Source organism: Hemitrygon akajei, chromosome 10, assembly GCF_048418815.1.
Source record: "Hemitrygon akajei chromosome 10, sHemAka1.3, whole genome shotgun sequence".
NCBI classification, from domain to species: Eukaryota; Metazoa; Chordata; class Chondrichthyes; order Myliobatiformes; family Dasyatidae; genus Hemitrygon; species Hemitrygon akajei.
Window position 1 is genome coordinate 40,707,592 of NC_133133.1, and position 22,533 is coordinate 40,730,124.

The 22,533-nt window shown below is 39.9% G+C and overlaps 1 protein-coding gene across 4 annotated transcripts in view; it reads right to left on the reverse strand.

Moving 5' to 3' along the window:
• The window catches only part of LOC140734319 (cationic amino acid transporter 3-like), a 33,512-nt gene that overhangs the window by 5,333 nt on the left and 5,646 nt on the right, over positions 1–22,533 (reverse strand). Inside the window, exons 1-9 of one of the 4 annotated variants that reach the window (XM_073058119.1) lie at positions 14,776–14,902; positions 8,696–9,078; positions 6,931–7,089; positions 6,137–6,302; positions 4,568–4,692; positions 3,143–3,365; positions 1,553–1,692; positions 1,003–1,105; positions 469–662 (exon numbers count right to left, since the gene is read on the reverse strand). In XM_073058119.1, the coding sequence (XP_072914220.1) occupies positions 469–662; positions 1,003–1,105; positions 1,553–1,692; positions 3,143–3,365; positions 4,568–4,692; positions 6,137–6,302; positions 6,931–7,089; positions 8,696–9,065 (1,480 nt within the window). In that variant the 5' untranslated portion in view covers positions 9,066–9,078; positions 14,776–14,902. Of the gene's footprint in view, positions 1–468; positions 663–1,002; positions 1,106–1,552; positions 1,693–3,142; positions 3,366–4,567; positions 4,693–6,136; positions 6,303–6,930; positions 7,090–8,695; positions 9,079–10,751; positions 10,841–10,913; positions 11,023–14,775; positions 14,903–22,533 lie in introns of those variants that run through there. The other 3 variants (XM_073058118.1, XM_073058116.1, XM_073058117.1) reach the window with 3 other exon arrangements.

Below are 22,533 nucleotides of genomic sequence, written 5' to 3' on the forward strand. Positions count from 1 at the left end.
TTTTTAAAGATGCAAGGTATTACTCAAATTTTGTTATTCAATGAAAATAATGAGCTAGTGTTTAATGAGCCAGGGCTGACTAAATTAAAATCCTTTTCTGTGGTGCACGTTAGATACAGAAAATAATTGTTTGGTCTCAACCAACATTTTACCCCAATCACGTAAGATTGTGTTTCTCCCCCCCCCCCCCCCCCCCCACAGTAGTAATAGCTTTGGAATAAAAGTTCATTGTTGAGAAAAATATGTCCTGGCTGTTCACCAAGCCCCATGTGAAATAACATGATCATATCTCATACTTTATTGGATCCTAAATCCACCATATCCATGTATGCATCATAAATTACAATTTCTATTATGTTCATAGGCATAATGAGTGTAAACTCGTTATAACGACATCCAGTGATATCACAACCAATCAAATGATCGTTCACACAGAATGTTCCACAAAAATGTCACAAAGAAACTTACACAAAATTCCAGCACTTATGTAAATAATTAATCCAGAACTTTTAGTGGGGTGATTTTCTTTTGGGTTAAATAGCAGCTTCAAGGTCAATGAAGTCTTGTCCTCATTGTTGGTTTGATTTTCCAGGTTGCCTTTGTTTTCTCCAAATGGAGTCATTTCGTACATATCACATTTAACAAGCTGACAAGGCTGATATCTGCAAACAGAATAAAGCCAAGAGTAACCCTTTGTGTCTCCACTTGGAAGCTGAACACTACTGTGATCTGTAAACATATTGCTGTTGCTTCAACTTTGCTGGATGTAAACAATATATGTCAACTATCTTCAGGAATACCTTTGCAATAATCAAGATGGAATTGCCAGCTTCCTAAAAGGATTTCAAAAAATGCTGATCTTCATCACACTAGTGAATAACAATAAAACATTTGTTTCCAAGGATCCTCTGCATATCAACTACATTTCACAATTGCACATATTGCAATAAGATGCTAATCGTTGGCTGAAGAATGACATCAGAAAAGTACAAACCAACTCACCTGAGGATAAGAACACAAACTGCCACCAAAGAATAGGCAAGTAATGTACCAATAGACATGAGGTCAACTAGGACGTCTAGGTCAAAGAACAATGCCATGATAGCTAGAATAAAATAGAAGCAAATTTGAGTATATTCATAAGGTAGTTTACACTGTCAACCTCATACACTCTTCATTTATATGTTCATTCCTTCCTCCAAGTAAAAAAACCCATCTAAATGTATCTTTCTTAAAAGGGGATTAAGTCATTAAAAGTACTTAAGTACTCTCTTAGTTCTGCAAGTTACTTGTGTGTGATAAGATTAAGATCTAGAGAGAGTTTATTTTTTAAATCATCTAATTGTTCATTTGAGAATGAGAGGGAGTTTGATATTAAGCAGGCCATTGAGTGGAAATACCCTGAAAGCATAACACAAGCTTTCTTCACCTGACTATTATACACATTTGTATCTTTATTTACTGAACAAGGAATTAATTGACAAAACTCCCAGGATAGCAGTATTTCACTGGAAAATGATCACTTCCAACTCCTGTTATGCACTCTACTCACCAGCCACAACGCCAGAAACAATGGTCGCATGTACCGGTGTCTTGGTTTTTTTGTTCATGTTCCCTAGGAAGCGGAAGAGCAATCCATCCTCAGCCATAGCATATATGACACGTGGCATAGGGAACATGGAGCCTAACAGACTAGAGAAGAAGACAGTGGAAATAAGATTAAGAAATTTATGTCTTACTGTGTTTCTTTTGGTTAGATTCAATTTGTGCTACATGCAATCAGAGCTACTGGCGCTATTTAGAAATTAATGATATTTTAAGTCATTCTCTTTCTCCCATGCCACCTTCTGAAATGCAAATCTTTATTTCACTACTGTTACGCCTGTGCCCCCTCCTTTTTGAGAATCGCAAGATCGCTATTAAGTCAGGTCAGGAGACCCAGGAAATGAGAGAGAGATGTTTGGGAATGTCTTGGCCCCTCGGTGATACAAAGCTACGGGAAACGGCCATTGTCTCTTGGAGATGGAATTGTGTATTGAGTACGGTGCTATTTATTTGAAGCCCTCAGGGAATGACCAAAAGTGGGCTGGTTGAGGGGAGGCATCCCTCCACCCTGATTGACATCTGAGACCCTGTGAGTCAGGATAAAAGAGGGTCTGGGGGAACAGCCCCTTCAGACGCACCAAAAGAAACGCTAGAAATCCTGTAACAGCGTAATAGCGAAAGCCGGTGGAAAGCCACGTGTGTCCTTTTCCATTTGCCTCGGAATTGGTGGGCCTTGCCACAGAAGAACGGCTTTAGCTAACAACAAAGGAGAAATCAGCCCCAACGACTCTCGAAGGATTGACATCATAAAAGGAATGGGCAAGTTTTAATCCGTCTCTCTCTCCAACCAAAAGCTGCAGCTTGAATGAACTTGAGTGACTTTTATATTTCCATCGGACAATACATTATCCCCTAGACAACGATAGAGTTATTTCTTATTGATTATTATTATACCCGCACTTTTAGATTTAGTATTGACGACATATATTATCTGTATGGTTGCATTGATATTATTTTTGTGTATTGTTATCAATAAATACTGTTAAAAATAGTACCATCAGACTTCAACGGACCTCTCTATCTTTGCTGGTAAGTGACCCAGTTACGGGGTACGTAACACTACATAAAACCAACTTTCAATAACAGGCCTGGTGGTCATTATTCCTGACAGTGATGCTGACAAGCTGTGCAACTTTAGCGGTAATCATAGGACACTTTTCTAACAATGAGCAGTGGCAAGAGGCAAAACAGAGTGCAAACCCCAGGTCAGGAGAGAGGAGCAGAAACTCCCAGAGATTCCTTCATAGACCAAAGGCATTGAAACACTTCAGATGCCCTAACTAGCACATTCTAGACCTGAAATCACTGGATACACTTTTCAGATTAGCCAGCACTTGTGGAAAGAGACATAACAGCTCAGACTGATGACCTATCAGAACTCTGATGAATTCTTCTGACTTTTTTTTTTACTTTCCTAGCTCTACAGTTCTTTTTAGTTTATTCCTGATCTGTGGCTGATCTGTCAGTGAACTGTATAGGAGACATTATCTGAAGCCTAGTGGAGCTGAGTAGTTACCCTGAATAAAGGTTCTGTTACCTGGTGGAGAGGGCACAGAGAGAGCCAACTGCCACAAGGTACCGTGCATGGTCCCAGCCAACATACTGGAAGGCCTTTGGCAATGGGCTTTCATCATCCAGGATGTAGTACGGCATCATGAGCGTGAGAGCAGCAGACACTCCAAAGTAGGCCACAAAGCAGATCAACAGGGAAACAACAATCCCGATAGGAATTGACTTCTGAGGATTTTTTGCTTCTTCGCCTGGAAACAATAAATAAGAGAGAGATGTAAAGTGGCAGAACAATAAAGGATTGAAAATCTGGCACAAAACCAAGAAGTGATGAAAATACAGGGCTGGCCAATCTTACCATCTTTCAGACAGAAGTTTATTTGCTTGATCTTGCTACAAAAGCTGTCACATGCTTTCCTAGGTCTGGTGTTGATATATTCTAGCATTTTACAGTTGATAATCACGAGATCGTGTTCCATTTCCCACAGATCTTAATTCCTACTCTATTTAATTCTAAATGAAAAGCCTTTATTGTTTACTTATCTCATTATAGGAGTAATTTCATCCTCAATGACTAATGCTCCTCTTGCTCTTCCTAACCTTCCAAAATTCTCCCAGTGATGCTCACTCGCACATTGCGATCTGTCTTGCAGAAGGTGGTACACAACTGGGTGCAGCAGAAATTAAGGTGGGGGGGGGGGGTCAACATGGTCTAACCACAGTTGGGAAATGGTGAGGAAGGAATTTTCTAAGGTTGTTGACTTGCTTTGGGGATGATCTAAAAGTCCTTACTCAATCTTACTGCTTTCACTTCCATCTCACTGCTCATTTCTGAAGGTGCATATGGGGTAAATATGCATTGCCAACTTTCCTCTCTATCCTCTCCTTGGATTATTTTAAATGCTCAGTATATTCAACCTCTACAGACACTGGAAGCAGACGAAGAACGATCTGTCAACATCACCTACTGAGAAATGCATATGCAGCATGCTGGGGCAGGGGAAATGGAAATTCTTGGTGTTTTAGGAAGACCAATACTGATAGACCTAATCATAATGCAGCAACATTCTACTGTACAACAGGCCCATCCACTATTTTCTATGGTGTTGGCTAGCTAAACAAAAACAAAAGTAGTCACACAGTTCCATGTCGGAGCTTGAAATCTGAGCACAGTTGCACATTTGTGAGGAAGATAAATTGTGCTAATACACGGTCAATAATACACGTTATTGCCAACCAAGCTGCTCTGCACACTTGGGCACTTATTTTCACAGACTTCAAATTCCTAATCAAAGTGGCACCAGATATGCTTTGGGCTCGATACACGGAATGCATGGACATTACTATAGCTACAGAAAAGACAATTAATGCTCCTGCGAAACAGACATTGAAAACTTTCATCATTATCACCTTCCGAAATTTGAATTTTAGTTGCATAAACTTTGGTCTGTACCTGTAGCTGCAATACAGTCAAATCCTACAAAGGCATAGAAGCACGTTGCAGCTCCCGAGAAAATTCCAGAAAGTCCAAAAGGGGCAAATCCTCCAGAGCCAAAGCTTCCTGCTTCACAATGAGTACTGAGGAGCAGACAGACAAAATACTTCTATTAATAATGTCCAGAAACCTTTGGAAAAAATACTGGATAATTAAACAAATACAAAAATCTGTAAGTATCTTTCCTTCACATAAATATATTTGAACCACCAGGAAAAGGTTAGCTTGCATTGGGTGGGAAGATAATAAGTTTAAAACTCAATCCCATTTTTGTTTCTAATAGAGATAGTGGATGACGAGTCACCTCTCAGGTGGGGAGCTGATTATTAATGTTATTAAAGGAGGTTGCATTCATTGCATTAACATGATTTTTAATTAAAATCAGCTGTGGTCAGCAGGATGAATCCAATTATTGCCTTTGTAGCACTGCTTGTATTCATGGAAAATCAGGAATATAATCTCTAGTTCTGACCTGCCAACTTGTAATGGACCAAAAGTCTGTGCAGCATCTCTCCTCAATACTATTTCTCCCAAAGTCAGACAGGAATCAAGTGGAAAATGTTAAAAGACATCCAAATAAATTTCACTGATTTTAGGAATGTTCTCAAGCCTCCCCACTAAAGAGGACATCTTCAAAAAGTGGAGACTCAGGAAGGTGACATTCAGTATTAAGGATCCTTACTATGCAGAGTATGCTCTCTTCTTATTACTACTATCTGGGAGGACATACAGGAGCCTGTAGACCCACATTCAACATTTTGGGAACAGCTTCTTTGCCTCTGCCATAAGACTTCAGAACAGTCCAATCCATGAGCTCTACCTGGTAATCCTTCGTTCGCAATATTAATTTAGTTAGTTTTATTGTAACTTAGTCATTTGTTATACCTGCACTGTATTCCTGTCACAAAACAAATTTCATGACTAATGTCTGTGACAGTAAATCTGATTCTGCAACACAATGCACATATATTGCACACAGGGCCAAGTGACTGAAAACAACATACCATTATATTTTAATACAAGTATTTTCATCATTACCACATTTAGAAAATGGAAACTCAGTTGCAGAGAACTTTCATATGTAGCTGTAGCCACAACACTGTTAAACCTTACTAAAGTATAGAAGCATGTTTTTCATTTGCTTGGCCACCACACACCTCTAATGCGTATCTGATGTTGGAATGTACCTGAATAATGAAGAGAGGGGAACTTCTGAGGGATAGCTTATGAGTCCTGCTGGAGAGAATATATCTGAATAGATCTCTAGAAACATGATACTCCTCAAAAACCACTAATATTAGGTTTACACTGGGTTTTAGCACATTTACAATCAACATATTAAGGACAGAATTAAATTATCAATTGACTATTTTTTGTGGGAACCCCTATGCCCTCACGACTCTCCCGAAATAAATCATCACTTTGTAGAGAAGGAAAAGGGGGAGAGAAAACCAAAATCAGAATCGGGTTTTTTATCACGGGCATGTGACGAAAGAGTGTCAACGGATAAGTATCCTACGCACACACCTGTTTTTGAGGCAGGTTTCATTGTAGTCAGACTCTGTTAACTGCCAGTTCTTGGTGTCTCCTTTCACAAATCCAGAGATGATAACAAAGCTCAGAACAGCTAAGTTGATGACAGTAAATACTTTGTTCACTATTGCTGACTCGCTCACCCCAAATGCCAAAAGACCTTTTAAAAATGCAAGCACAAAAGAAGTGTTTCAGTTTTCCATTCACTGAATAATATTTACCAACATGATTATTTTAAAATTAAAGAATTTTATTATTTTTGAAATATTTGAGAAATTCACTCTGTACACAAACCCAGAGCTATGATTAGGAAGCACATATGAGAGAAGAACACAAAGAAAGGGCTGGTCAATATCAGTATTTATTTTCTGCAGTGAGGTTTGGTTGGGCAAGGCTAGAAGGAGAGACTCTAATACCTCTTGATTCCAAAAAAATACAAATTGAATTCCAAATTATTAAGCCTTTCTTTGAGTTAGCTTCAGCCATGCCCTGAAAACTGCAGTTTAGGTCACTAAAGACATGCAAAACACAGGATGGTTAGAGAAAATAAATTTCAAGCATCTATGATGTAACTCTAGCCCTACTTAATACTGAGATGAATCTTGCATCATTCAAGATTCAAGCAAATTTCACAGTTTTGTTTGGTTTGGGTACAGACCTCTGAAGTGCCAAAATGTTTATTGCTACCACCCATTCAACTCACAAGATGGGTGCAATGATGTTAGGCATGGAAGTCACTGAGCATTCTTTGACTACCGCACTACTACTTATCTTGACTGGTGTCTTACCTGTGAGAAGCAAAATTAAGATGACGGCAAATATATCTGGATAACGAGCAAGCACGCCAGGACAGTTCATTTTCAGGTATTTTCCAAAGAAAGAAGAAATTTTACTGTCAATGAGGTTGTCAAAAGTGTAACTCCATGCTCGAGCAACACTTGCTGTACCTGAGAAGACAAGAGGCAAGGTCAGCACAGATTCAAAAACTCTTTGTTTCTTTTCCTTTGCTTTTCTTAGTAATACCACACTAAAGCAGTGGGTGGCAGAAATGGAAAGTGTTCCATTCTACAGCAGTGATCTTCCTCTGTGTGAATGACACAAAGTTCATCTCCAATGCACACGATGTCATTAATTGCACCAACTGGAAGAGTCCTGACGAAGGGTCTCGGCCCGAAACGTCAACAGTGCTTCTCCTTATAGACGCTGCCTGGCCTGCTGCATTCCGCCAGCATTTTGTGTGTGGTGTATGAAAATATTCAGGTTTTAATGTGACATGCCATTTTCAAGACCCAAAGTCAAAAATACTGTCTCTTCAATCATTTTATCATTAAAGAAAACTAACCACCCAGTTTACTCTAGCATATTTCAATACTGACTTCAACTGCTTGTCTGGTCAATTAGTTCTATATGAAATATTTAATTCTAAACCAGCTACATACTTTTCCGCTTCTAAATTTGAGTATCATAATTCTTGGGAATTACTAAACACTTTCCCTCTATCTTAGGAAGTAAATCCCAGCAAATCAGGAAAAAAAAAGTAAGACCTCTCCAGATCTGTTTTCCAAGACTATGGATATTATCATCTCCCATCAGCTTACCTTCCTCCTCATTGTGGGGGGGGGGGGGGGGTTGGAGATTGTTTTGTTGCTGCTTTTTCTGTGGGGAGTGTTCACGGATTTTTATTGTCGCTTTTTTTCTGCGGGGAGGGGTCAGTGATTGCATTGCTGCTGTTTTTTTCCGCAGAGGAGGGAGTCAGGGATTTTTATTGTCATTGTTTTTTTAATGCTGGGAGCAGGGTGGGGGGGTTCGGGGGTCAGTGAGTTTTGTTTCATTATTTTTTCATGTGTATTTTGTGGCTATCTGGAGAGGACAATGATCGGAGTTGCACTGTATATGCATACTTTGACAGTAAAATGAACCTTGATTGAGTATTATTATAAACAGTGCACCAAAGAAAGCAACTTGGTGTTTAGTGTAAGCTCATTATTACCCCTTGTAATGTACACACCCCCTAAGCATCCACTCCACTACATCATCCACCTCTCCCATGATTTCATTATAGAAAACCCACTTCAATTTTCCTGGATGGCTCAAGCAGTTTACAAATTACACACATTTTAAATGTAATTGTCATCATATCAAAGGCAAACAATGCAAGAAATGTGCATACTGCAAAGTCCACACAGACCATTATATACTCTAATTTAATTTTGTGGAGTTTGTTAACTGAACCCTGCTTCGGGAGAACTTTCTGCTCTTATGGAGGCATCTTGATTCATCCAGGAGGGCAGACAAATCTGTTTTAGGTCTTTTTTGGAAAGAATGCATCTTCATTCTCCGTGCGAGTTCCCTGATTACCGTTAACATTTTATAGTTACTTATACCACTTCAGTTCAATTTACAATGGATAGCAGGAAAATCCCCATCAGTACTTTTATCCTTCACAGATTATAGGAGATAGGGGCGCAAAATAAAACATTAGCTAAACACTAAATCTCAGCTTTACGCCCTATTTTGGTTTGAAGAGGAAGTCAAAAATAAACTGAAACTTACCTAGTACATATGATAGGATTAAATTCCATCCTGTTATAAATGCCCATATTTCACCCACAGTGACGTAGCTGTAGAGGTATGCAGATCCAGTCTTGGGGACTCGAGCTCCAAATTCAGCATAGCAGAGGCCAGCAAGTACAGAGGCAAGAGCAGAGATCAAGAAGCACAGGACAATAGCAGGACCTGCTTTGTCCCTGGCTACTTCACCTGCTAAAATGTACACACCTGCCCCGAGAGTACTGCCGACCCCCAGAGCAACAAGGTCCAACGTCGTCAGGCACCTGACAAAACGAGTTTCGTCTGTGCTGCAATCAACATTTCTTCTACGAATCAACTTCTTTCCAAAATTTTTCAAGATCTTGTTTGCCATCTTGAAGGGTGAGCTGCATTAAAAAATAATCTGTTATAAAATACTTAATACTTCTGCAGTTTCCACAACACATAAAATTTCTCAGAACACTTCAGAAAGATTCTGCTCATGGTCTAAGCAGGATTAGGAAAATTAATAGATGACGTTATCCAAAAGGTAGCAATTGACATTTATCGAGTTTCTTATTGAGCTGAACACCCAAGAACACAAGGGTAAAGTCAAGAATTCTAAAATACAACGTGACAGATAAAGACAGACAGTGCAAAAGTGTTACAGATGGATTGAAAACAATGTACCTAGGAAGGAGTTGATATAAAAACATCAGATTATTGAACATTTTTTTTGCATTGAGGAGTCTATATTCAGGATGAGTAGTGCCACCAAAGTTCAACATTAAAAGAGTGAACAACTAGAATTTAGACGTTTACGAAGTCTGAAGTTGTAAGAGGTGATAGGAGGAAGCAAAGAGAGACAAGAATCACTATGGTTTAATACAGCAAATAAGATCCTTCTTGTCTGACAGTGTTCACTTCTATTAACTTCCATTGTTCAGGGCTGGCCTGTGCTAAAAAGTTCAGATAAATTAAAATTCATGCTATTTTAATATGATAATGTTTACTATTAACACAAGATATGCAGTGTTTTAACTACAAATACTAAGGACAAACAGGTCCATGTTACCAGGCAACTGCTGGAATTGGGAGGATTCGGTTTAATCATTAACGACTAGTAAATACTAGAGTAAGTAACCAGATATTTCAATGCTAGCAGAAACCATGGTTAATTTACTTTCAAAATGAAAATTCCCAAATAACAAACAAATTAGATTTTGCCCATTTCTCTGTCTGCCAAAGATAAACAGGCCTCCAGCTGTACAATTAATAAGCCCAAGGAAATTCTACATGAACAGTCTTCAAGGGCATCTCTCCAATAAAACCAATCCGGGTTTCACGTTTACATCCAAGCCATTATGCTAAGTGTCATCTTTCTTTCTAAATATGAAGGTCATGAATGCAGGAGTATAGTGTTTACAAGTCAAACTAACCCAAGTAACAATAACAATTATAAAAATAAATCTTCCTCTTTCTGGACCTTTGAGTAGTGACTAGAAACATGCAATGTTTGTATAGAGTCCTCCCAACACCACACCCCCAAAATTCCTTACCCAAAAACGAGTTTCAGCAATTATACCATTCAAGACTGTCTGTATGATGCACTTTCAGTAACATATATCATGGTACAATCTTTATACATCAGCAGTGTCCCACACATTGTTTAACTACTACTCCAAGAAATACAGAGGTTACACATACGAAACAAAGCTAGACTATTTGCTTAATGAGTTTTCAAATTCCTCAACAATTTCTTTCAATTTGATATTATCACCAATATTTTTCGAGATGACTGCTCTCTGATATACGCCAAGAGTATCTGACTTGACTACAAATTCTGATTTAGGAGACCCTCTTCTAGGGGAGTCAGCAAAATCACGAGTCATATCTAAAAATGACCATTGAGCATTTTGGTTTCCTCACAGTATTTAGGACATCAGTAAAGCTTTCCCTGTTAGTCGTTTAGCCAGTCCCGATGAAGAGACTTGGCACCAAACGTCAACTCTTCATTCACTTCTGTAGATGCTGTCTGATCTGCTCTAGCATTTTGTGTAATTTGATCCTGCTAACCAACCTGTAACTCTCCATAAGATTTAAATTCACAATAAATTTGTAGAGCACATCCTGACCAACTGTCTTGTCAAATGTTGCACAGTTCTCTTGCAGTATTCAAACCACTGTTTTTAGCAGCTTATAATGAGTCCATATATTCCACCGCTGTCTTGACCTTACTTACCTTCACGTTTCCAAATAATTGTGAAGTTAGAAGCTTGTTTATATTTCTCGTAAAAGGAAGTGAGTGCTGAGTAACTAAGTCCACCCCTCTATGAGGAAAGCTGTTTGCAATACTTGAGGACACATGATTGAGAAATATTTCAAAACTTCCTTAATCTTTATCAGTGCACTACTTTCACGTTGATCCGATTACACTGAAGCTGTTTTACCATCAGTCCTCAACAAAGAAAACAGTGTTTCTGGATGCATGACTGGAAGCTCCACAGCCGTTTAACCCCATTATTGTGACAAATCAGTTGCCAGACAATGTATTTTAGGTTCTCTTTTACTTACACTGGCTTAATACAAATCAATAAGGATGGGAGGATGCTAGATTGTAAATGGAATAAAAAGCAGTTGTTTATGTTTCATTCCGACACACTTGTCAATGTTAACCCAAATGTGGAAAAATCTATTTTGGATATCTATCATCACAAAGATCTTGTTAGTTAAATATTTTTAGCCTGCAATTGCATAATCTTCAACAGGCAGACAATTGCTACCAGTTTGATGAGGTAGCTTTACAGGGCTGAAACCCAGAGCTGCAATCAATGTCATTCTGTGACAAAACTCTCACTGTCAGAATTAAGGAAAAATAAATCCTGTGGTCATTGTGAATCAGCATGTGTTTTCAACATATGGTTTCCAATATTGGCCAATCCTGGAAAATGCATTTCTTTTCTTAAAAGGATATGCTGTTCCACAGTAACAATAATTTTAAAAGAGAAAACATATCAGTCTATATAGAAATTTGTGAAAAATAAGCAGGAATTATTTTTTTCTGAACATTTCTGCATCAAAAAAAGTTGCTATTTTGTTTGGCAGAATTCACCAGAGAACCAACACCTTGGGTCAATGTAAAGTCTATGAGGAAGTTAGAAAAATTAAAACAGAAACCTTTAACTGCCAATTGGGCAAGCAAGTTTCCAATTATAAAGGAAGTGCTTTTACTGTAATTTGTATTACCTCACTTTTGGAGCAGAAGCTGAAACAAAAATTGAAAGAATAAATGAATGAATAATGTTCCTCTCTGAACTAATCTTAACTAGACTTATGCAAAACTGTACTCAGAACCTCCCTAACTGCTGGCAGAATCAGTTCTTATCCCATTGTATGGAGCTTTCCAGATTCAGTAATGAGCAATGAAATGTTGTATGAAGCCCACAACCCACCACTGTTTTCAAGTGCATTCCATTTCTGTAAGTTTTCATGAAGTAGCTGGAATTAAGCTAAATTCCTGTTTGCTTTATCAGAGTGTGTTCTCTTCAAATGTTCAAGGAGCCTGGATGGTTTCATTGCCTCATTTGGAAAAACTTTTTCACACAACAGACTCATTGGCTGCTATTGGTTGCTTGGTGCTGGTATAAATCCGTATTTCAGGTACTCCACACTATACTGTCTGCACTTCCTTTTCCTTTAGTCTGCTCTGCCATTTTTGTTATGGATTAATGACCACAAACAAGTCCAACCTCAATAAAGGGGAAAGTGATGACATCATCTTAGCTCAGGCATAACCTGACTCTTCGCCTGAAGGTACATAAAGATCTCGGTTGGGCCGTGGGCTAGAAAAATGAGGTCAAGACCATTCGAAAGGGCAGATTCTGAACTTTACCCTATGAATGTCATACCCTAACTCATAGGAATGGGTCACTGTGCGATTAGAGTTTAGGGATCGTACTAGCCAACATTGTACTACAGCAGTGAATAGCAATAATGCAGAGTGGGCCCAGAAATAACACTATTTCTTCAGTCCAGATTTCTCGTCATATGCCACAAACAGAAGAGTCACATTGCCTCTCAACAACTATTACAAGAAGGGGCAACATAACCTACTTTGGAAACCACGTCTCTAAACAAAGCAGCATACATAAATTACCTTGACTATTTGTTTACGATTGACAGTCTCCATCTTGGTGCCACAACCCTCTAGTGCACTATTAACACCCACACAGGAAATGGCGGCCTCACTGGCAGCATTATCTCTCCTTCATCAATTCCAAATCAATAGCTTGGGCAAGCTGTAACTTACCCCGGTATCGCAAGATTCATTTTCTTCCACACTAAAATAACATTAGAAAAGTTGAGCCAAGAATTCCTGTGTTTCTGCAACAAAACTGTAACTCCCCTCCTGCCCCCACAGACACATATCGTTGTTTAATGCAGTAGCTATTTCTTAACAAAAATGATTTCTGAGCAATGAGTCAAAGAAACCCATGCAAAATGAATGCACAAGCAACTACCAGTCTTGTAGCCTTTAAGCTAATAACGTCGGCTTGCATACATACATATCTTTTAATTTTGCAAAGCATCCTATGGTGCTTCAAGGGAATCAAATCAAGCTACATCTGACAGCAAGCCATGTGAGTTGTTATTGGAGGTAAAAACCAAAAGCCTTGCAAAAATACAGTCTTGAGTTGAAGGGCGGAAATGCTAGAATTGCGAGCTTTGTCTTTGCATATACAGGCAGTGCCTGGGTTACGAACGAGATCTGTTCCTAAGCTTGTCTTTAAGTCAGATTTGTACATTAAGTCAGAACAGGTACACCCAGTCTTATTTAGCGTCAGTTAGTCAAATGTTTGTCTTAGTGTATAGTATATATTTTACCTTTCTATGCATTAGACCCCAGCGCCGATTCCCCGCCACCTCCACCTCCCAATAATGTCTCCGCAATCTGAATCCCTCCAATCCCAGTACCCAAGCCCAGTTTATGAATCTGTTCCCAGTGCCAGTGAGGTCCCTTTGTGTTCTGGTACATTTCACACTCCTCCGACCCTCAGACACCTCAATTTCCCGATGCACTGTTTCAACATCCAGGATGACAGACTGGTGGGGGGGGGAGACTCGGGCAGCACGACCCACGGGACCAGGGAGAAGGCCGCTGAGCCTCAGGCACAGTCGGGTAACCAACAGGAACTGTTTCCGGGGTTTTATCTAACTACAGCAGATGGGACAACCAGTATATCCCCGAGATTTATCCTCGGGACGGAGAGCGGATTTACCGATCAACACACACAAAATGCTAGAGGCAGCATGTGTTCGCGGAGATGGACAGGCTTTATGGCAGTCCGTTCGTACGTACGAGTTGTCCGTAAGTTGGATGTTCGTAACCCAGGGACTGCCTGTACCTGCTTTTATGAATGCTTTTGCTAACCTGTCCTCTGTGCTAAGATGATGAAGTCCAGGAATGAAAAATCAGAAGAGTGGAGATCTAAAAGAACCGAAAATGCTGGAAACGCAAGCTTCTGAAACAAGTGTAATAGGTTTAACATTTCAGCCCTATGACTTCCCACCAGTATTTTTCAGTTTTGATGAAACTTTTGGTGTGATCTGAAGCACATGCTGGTGTCAAAATTACTCCTGAGTTCCCTGAACAGTCACAAACTCTGAATAAGGCTCACAAGCACAACAAAAAGTCAACGTTTTAGCTCCTTGTCTGAAATATCTCTATTTCTCTAGTGAAACCAGAGGCTATATCAGTTCTATGTGGGCCTCTGCCACATTAACCAAAGTTTTTATTTGCTAATTTTTTTATATCTAATTGGCCAATTAAGATATAGGGGCCATTATAACCAAGCTGAATTATGGTCTCATTGACATACACCTCAAGAGTACAGGCTGCAGAACAGCATTTAAACATTGCTCTAATTGCATACCTCACCTTGGAATTTCCAGGCTTAAATTAATAACCTGCACATATTAAAAAACATTTATCACCCTATCACAAACGCCGTGCCTCTGTCTAAGCTTGTATGGAATCTCCCCCCCCCCCCCAAGAATTTCCTCTTTACCTTTTCACCAGGTACAATATTATAGCTTTCCCTTACCAGAAATGGCGAAATCAGGAACTGAAAAGAATTCTGCACTTCAATAGTCAAGGATCAAATTGCGCACCTAAATCCTTCTCCTAACAGACTGATACTCAGCAATAATGATGTCAGGTTGTGCAAGGATGAATGAAGACTTCCCTCCCATAAGGAAGTTCACTAAAAAGAAGTTTGTGCAATAAGGGTTTTTCAATTACTGTAAAGTTTGGTTTGTACTTCCTCTTCAACATTTGATTACATAGCACTGATTTATCGTAAGTACCTTCTGATCAAAACAGTTATTCACAGAATTTTGGATGAACACTCATCTAAAAAAAATGGAGATGATATTTGCAACTGTTTTACATATAAGCATTTGATTTTATTCCCTGAATTAAAAATAAATATTGCAGTGTGAACACTGGTAATCCTTGCATTACAGCCATTAGGTCTACAGAAAGTCGCCCTCATAAATCATGACCTAAATATTAGAGCCAGGGAATAAAACTTGCTGTTATAGAATTTGTGAAAAGGATAAATAAGCACAATTTTTCTTTCAAATCATGTTTCTTGATGTGTGTGCATATGATGTGGCCTTTCACTACAGAAGATAATGATATAAACAATTTTTTAGGAAAGACAAATCATCCCTCCCCAACATAACACTGGGTTTGAATGTATATACCCATGTTGTCTCAAGCTGATGACTACTGGGGATACAATGCCATGGGGGTCTTCTACAACCCCAAATCATAGCTAATTTCTAATCCTGCTTTGATTTACTATTCACATATAAACCACCATTTGTAGGGGGCTCATTAGATACCATAGAAAGCAGGTATCCAGAATAATGTCTAGCTACTGTACTTGAGGAACACTAGAGACAGCACTATATTCTTTCCTTGTAATATTTATCCTATTTCTTCATGGTGGGCAAGATCCCCTGTCTATCATGCCACCACATCCCCATCCTCTAACCAAAGAAGCCCATTATTAGTTTGTGTACTTCAATTAACTGATGAAAAAAATTAGAGAAATCATTGTTTATTTCTGGCACGTTTCCTTCCTTATTTAAGGGTATTCCACTATTTATAGAACATTCATTCTATCCCATTCAGGTGAACACTTGGCCAACTGTAAGTTGCAAGGGTACACATTGAAAGGAAGTGTGGGACTTGACCATAAAACATGCAGCAGAATTAGGTCACTTTGGCCCAAGTCTCCTCTGCTATTCGATCATGGATGATTTATTTTTCTCTCTCATTCCATTCTCCTGTCGTCTTCCCATAACTATTGACACCCTAAGAGCCTATCAACCTCTGCTTTAAATATATACAATGACTTGTATCAATTCATTTCACAGTTTCACCACCCCATGGCTAAAGAATTTCCTCCTCATCCCCGTGGTAAAGGGGCATATTTTTTATTCTGAGGATGTGCACGCTAATCCTAGACTCTCCAACTACTCCTCTCCACATCCTCTCCGTGCCTTTCAGTATTTGGTAGGTTTCCTAACTCCAGTCGATACAGCCCCAGCGCCATCAAACGCTGGTTAAATGGGCTCTTCTTTGGCTAGCGTGGTGTCACTGAGTCAAATTGCTTCTTTCGATTATCTAATTTTCTATTATTCTAAATCAAAACAAAAGGTACATTACATTGTATTCTCACAACAGACAATGCAATCCACTATCTGATTATATTAAAAACAGGGTCTCTCACCAGTAAGTGAACTATGTGGATTTCTTTTTCATTACTCATTAATCACTAGTAAGAAGCACCAGATTAGAACCTCTCATAACAACAGAATGAAGAATCAAATAGTCAATTTGGCGGTTATTCCCAGATCTGCTGATGCTGGGATGTCATAACCTCTAAGTAAAGGTGATCCAAAACCTGAAACCTGATCCAAACATGCCTAATCCAATTGACCATATCCAATGGACATAAAAATGTTTTAATGCTGAGCCAGCTCCAAACTGCAAGTTCCTTTGGGCTTGGGTCAGTTTGCCTTTGACTAGTTTCATTCAGTCGGAGGGATTAATGCTGAACTGAGAGAACGTGCAAAAGCTACTTACAGTGCCTGCTTCCAACCAACAGCTCTGCTGTCACAAGGGCATCACGGTGCATTATAAGATCTTTTTTTTTCAGATCTGAGCATTGCTGGCAAAGCTTTTATTCCCACCGTTAGTTGAGAAAGAGGCAGCCTGTTGCCTTCTTGAATAACTCATGAGATTATCAGGTAATCTCATGATGCTGTTGGGTTAAGAAGTTCCAGCCATTATCAAGGAATGGTGAAATATTTCTAAGTCAGGATGACATGAGACTCAGGCAGGAGAGAGGAAGCTTGGTGGAGTATGCAACTGTTCCAATAAACCTGAAATCTGCACCCTTCTTGGTGGTACAGGTCAAGGGTTAGAAAGGTGCGTAGGTAAACAAATGCTGAGTATTTGTAGGTGGTGCACACTGCAACCACTGATGCTGAAGGAAATAAAGGTCTGGGTGAAGGTGGGGAGGGCACAATTCAAACTGACTGCTTAATCAGGACGGTGTTGAGCTTTTAAGTGTTAATTAGACTAGTAAAGAGGAATGAACATTTTGCATCATTGGCAAACATCCCCAATGCTGTCTTTGCGAGGGAAGGAAGGACATTGTTGAAGGAGCTGAAAATTGAGATTATTGACCTTCAACCTTGATAGCCATGATGTAATTATGCAGTACTTCTACTACTCTATGATGTTACAGTTGTACTGGAAGCAGTAACAGCAGATTTCTGTAGGTTTCTTCATTGAAGTGCATTTGGCTCTCTCACTGTTTCCCACTGAGGTTCAGGTGGAGAAATTGTTCCCAGAACACTGTTCTTCTGATCCTCTTTCTTCCTCTGATACCCCTAACTGCTGTCCTGCTCGGTGTGATTTCAGCTCAAAATCTCCCTGTCATGGTGCATTATAAGCATTTGTATACTTATGAATAACTGGTTTGTGCAGAAGTTTTGACATCAGGAGAATGGTTTTATCAATAGCCACACTACGCCCTGCAGTCTCAAAATGTTATCTGCTTTCCTTCAGAAACATGAGTTGCACTTTGGTACACATGCTTTAGCTGGGTTAAGAATGGGTAGATTGATCCAGCTGATTATTGTTTACAAAATGACACGCTATTATTGTAAAGATTTTTAAAATTCTTCCTAATTATGCAACAGGATCATTGCTGCAGTTTACACGATCCATAACAATTTATCCTTCTGTAGTAACACACAAAATGCTGGAGGAACGTGGCAGGTCAGTCAGCATCTATGCAGAGGGGAAAGGTCGATGTTTTGGGCCAGACAAATACGTTGACTATTTATTTCTCTCCATAGATGCTGCCAGACCTGCAGGGTTCCTCTACCATTCTGCATGTGTTACTCTGGATTTCCAGCATCTGTAGAATCTCTTGTGTTTATAATTACACCTTCTGAATCATTTCCTACCACAAATAAATATATATGACTGTCAGAGATCCCAGTATTGAAAACAGTACAGCTAGCACCTCTTCAGGTATGTCTTAATTGGAAAAAACTGACCATCGCAAATAGTTTACTTTGACTCTACTACTAAAATAGAAATATATATGAGTTTTTTGATTATCCTAATTTGAATCTCTACAAGTGACAAAGATTTTTAAAAATTCAGTGACAACAAAAGCAACAATCAGTGGGAGAACAAACTTGACAAAATGTTACATTTCAATGGCCCACTTCATCACACAGACAATAAATAACCCTCAACTGAGATGTGTGTGTGATGTTCAAACTGTGGTAGCTTTTGTAATGTTTTTCATTTAGTAATTTCCAGAATAAGGATCTCACTGGCAAAGCATGCATTGAAAGCCTATTCCTCATTCCCACCCAACTGAGCGATTACTTCGAGCATTTCAAGGCATTTTAGATTCAAAGCACACAAATGTATTTGGAGTCATGCAATATCCAAGACAGGACGGACAGATTTCAATCCTGGAAGATTATTAACAAACCAGAATGTTTTCTAAATCAACCATCTGGTAGATTTTACAACAATCTAGTAGTTTGTGGTCATTATTTCTAATGCATACTTTGCTAATTATTAATTAAAATCACAACTGCCAAAGTGGGATTTGTATGCCAGCTTCTGGATTGCAAGGCAACACACAAAAAGCTGGAGGAACTCAGGATCTGGATTCCAATGAAGGGTCTCAGTCTGAAATGTGGACTCTTTACTTGTTTCCAAGGATTCTGCCTGGCCTGCTGAGTTCCTCCAGCAATTTGTGTGAGTTGCTTTGGACTTCCAGCATCTGCAGATTTTCTTGTGTTTTGGATTGCAGTGTAGTTTTTTGGATTACTGGTTTGGTAATTTTCCTGCGGAATGGCCGTCATACAAACAGTGCTGAGATGTTCCAGACAAGGAGCAGTTCTGCATCTGCGTTTCAGTACCAGTAATCTTCAGCCAACTCAGCTGTGAATGCCACCAGCAAATCTAATTTTAGTTAAACAGGAATGTTCCAGTTTTTGAGCCAAGAATGTCTGCAGAGGGACGGTAAATTAATTTCAACATATTGCATGACTGATGTGGCTATGGTTTGGCAGGGTAAATAAAGACAAACCTCAGATGTAATGTTTTTGTGATGTAATTTGTCAAGATAAATTGGATTTGAAACATAATACAAGGTCACCATGCTGATTAAACTCCAGCCCTGAATAGTTACACAGGAAACAGTGTGACTAATATTTAAATCCAGCAAGAGATAATACCAAAATTAACTTGAATGCCAGCTGTGCTGCCCATTTTCAGTTCCTGACTCTGAATAAGGTCTAAGTGATCTTTTTACTTTTAAAAGTATTCATAAACTCCTAAACCACAGCAGCTCTCTGCCAGAACATGTAGAATACTTTATTATCTGGATGCTGCTAATATCTTATTAGAAAGCAGTAACACGTAGACTGTGTGATAGACAGCAACTGAGTGCTCCCGCACGGAACAGCCAATTAACTGAAGTACCAAAGACTAATCACCAGCATGAGTCACTGCCTTCAAGAAGACATCAAACAGCTCGCTGGAAGAACTCAGTGAGTCAAGCAACATCAGCAAAGACAAGAGGGTTGAGACCCTGCATCTGGACTGGGAGGGAACAGATATGTTCATTAGTATATAGCAATGTGAAGGCAGCGGGATGGGATATAGACACTTGCAAGTGAGATGGGAAAGAGATGATGGATAAGTGCACCAGGTGGGATGAGGAGATGAGAAAGATGAACAAATGGAGAAGAAAACCAGATGTACGTGGGGAACACAGGGAATGGGTTCCTATGAATGTGAATGTGTCGGAAGACCTGCCTTGCACGCATCATATAAATATAATTACAAAGAAAGCATGACCGCGCCTCTACTTTCTCAGGAGTCTGAGAAGATTCAGCGTATCATCAAAAACCTTGGCAAACTCTAACAGACATGTGGTGGGAAGTGTGCTACATTACGGCCTGGTACGGGAACACCAATGCCTTCGAGCAGAAAATCCTACAAAAGGTAGTGGATTCAGCCCAGTACATCACGAGTAAGACCCTCCCAGCCATTGAGCACATCGACATGGAACGTTGCCGTAGAAAAGCAGCATCCATCAAGGATCCTCACCACCCAGACCACGCCCTTTTCTCACTGCTGCCTTCAGTATAAGGTACAGGTGTCTTGCACCACCAGGTTCACAAACAGTTACTACCACTCAGCCATCAAAGTCTTGAACAAAAGGGAATACTACACGCATTTAAGGACTCTTATTTTGTTAATTTAATGTTCGTTATTTATATCTGCATTTAATCCCAAACATCAACTTGCATAATTTGCCTCCACAGATGCTGCTTGACTCACTGAGTTCTTTCAGTGCCTTGTCTGTTATTCCAGATTCCATCTCTTTTGCCTTCTGTAAAGAACTGCCAGCGAAGATCAGAAAATATAATTCTGAGACCATGTGGGTTTCTGATGGACAAAAACACTTTGTAATTTTTGTTTAGATATTATTTTTAAATCCAAAAAGTAGCTCCCACCCAAAAAGAGTTACATTGTCTTTACCCGTTCATGAGCATACCAGTGGAGAGCATTCTGACAGGCTGCATCACTATCTGGTATGGGGGGAGGGGCTACTGCACAGGACCGAAAGAAGCTGCAGAAGCTTGTAAATCTAGTCAGCTCCATCTTGGCCACCAGCCTACAATGTATCCAGGACATCTTCAGGGAGTGGTGTCTCAGAAAGGCAGCATCCATCATTAAGGACCTCCAGCACCCAGGGCATGCCCTTTTCTCACTGTCACCATCAGGTAGGAGGTACAGAAGCCTGAAGGCACACACTCAGCGATTCAGGAACAGCTTCTTCCCCTCTGCCATCCAATTCCTAAATGCACTTTGAAGCTTTGGACACTACCTCACTTTTTTTAATATACAGTATTTCTAGTTTTTGCACATTTTTAAATAACCTATTCAATATATGCAATTGATTTACTTGTTTATTTATTATGGGTTTTTTTCTCTCTCTGCTAGATTATGTATTTCATTGACCTGCTGCTGCTGCTAAGTTAACAAATTTCACGTCATATGCCGGTGATAATAAACCTGTTTCTGATTCTGAAGTCACACTGCCTTCTCCAACATTCAATGAGCCGTGATCTCATTCTCATACTTTCTGATTAATTTACCCTCAGCCCTGACCACGTTCAACATCTGATCATCTGCACTCCTTTAAGCACTTCCAGTTTTGGTTCCAGATTCTCTCATTTTAGATTCAGATTCAGATTCAGTTTATTGTCATTTAGAAACCACAAATGCAATGCAGTTCAAAAATGAGACAACGTTCCTCCAGAATGGTATCACAAAAGCATATGACAAAATAGACTACACCAGAAAATCCACATAACGTTTGGCAATCCCCAATCCAGAGTCCGGAGAGGCTGCTGCGTATTAATATCACGCTACCGTCTTAGCGCGTTCCCTGGAAAGGAGCTCCAAAACCACCAGACAAAATAAGACCAAAAACTAAAGCTACAAGGCCTGCACAAAACCATATAGTTATAACATATAGTTACAACAGTGCAAACATTAGCATAATTGATTTAAAAAAAGACCATGGGCACAGTAAAAATAGTCCAAAGATGTTAAAAGACTAAGCTTGAAAGAAACCACAACACAGATTCCACAAGTCCTCAGGGTCCTGATTTGACTTGCCATCCCACGCCGGTGGCAGAAGGGAATACCACCGCTATGGACTTCCACGGCGCCGCCCGACTCAGCCTCGCAGACGCAGCACACAATGGAAGCTCCGTTGAAACCAGCCTCGCAGACTCAGCACACAGTGAAAGCGCCCCGACTGCAGCGGACTCCAAGTCCGTCGAACCTCCGAGCCTCCGACCATCCCCTCCGGCACAGCTTCTCCGAGCACCATCCTCTGCCGAGCGTATTACGACGGCCCCGCCAACGGCCATCGGCAACGCGACCCCGAGGACTGGGGGCCTGTTCTCCCCAGCAGAGACCCAGACCTCACAACAGCAGCAGCAGCAACGAAGGTCTTCCTGGAGATTTCCCGATGTTCCTCCATGCTCCCACGTCTGTTTTCAACCGATTATGATTGCGCACGGCACCTCACTTCACAAATAACAGATAATCAGCTCCGGAGTGGCCGCTGCAAGCTGCGTCGCGCCGCCATCTTGGACTCAACAAATGTAAATGTAAATTTGAGGAACCCCTCTCAGAACCTTACCTGTCTCAATGAGATCACCTCTCA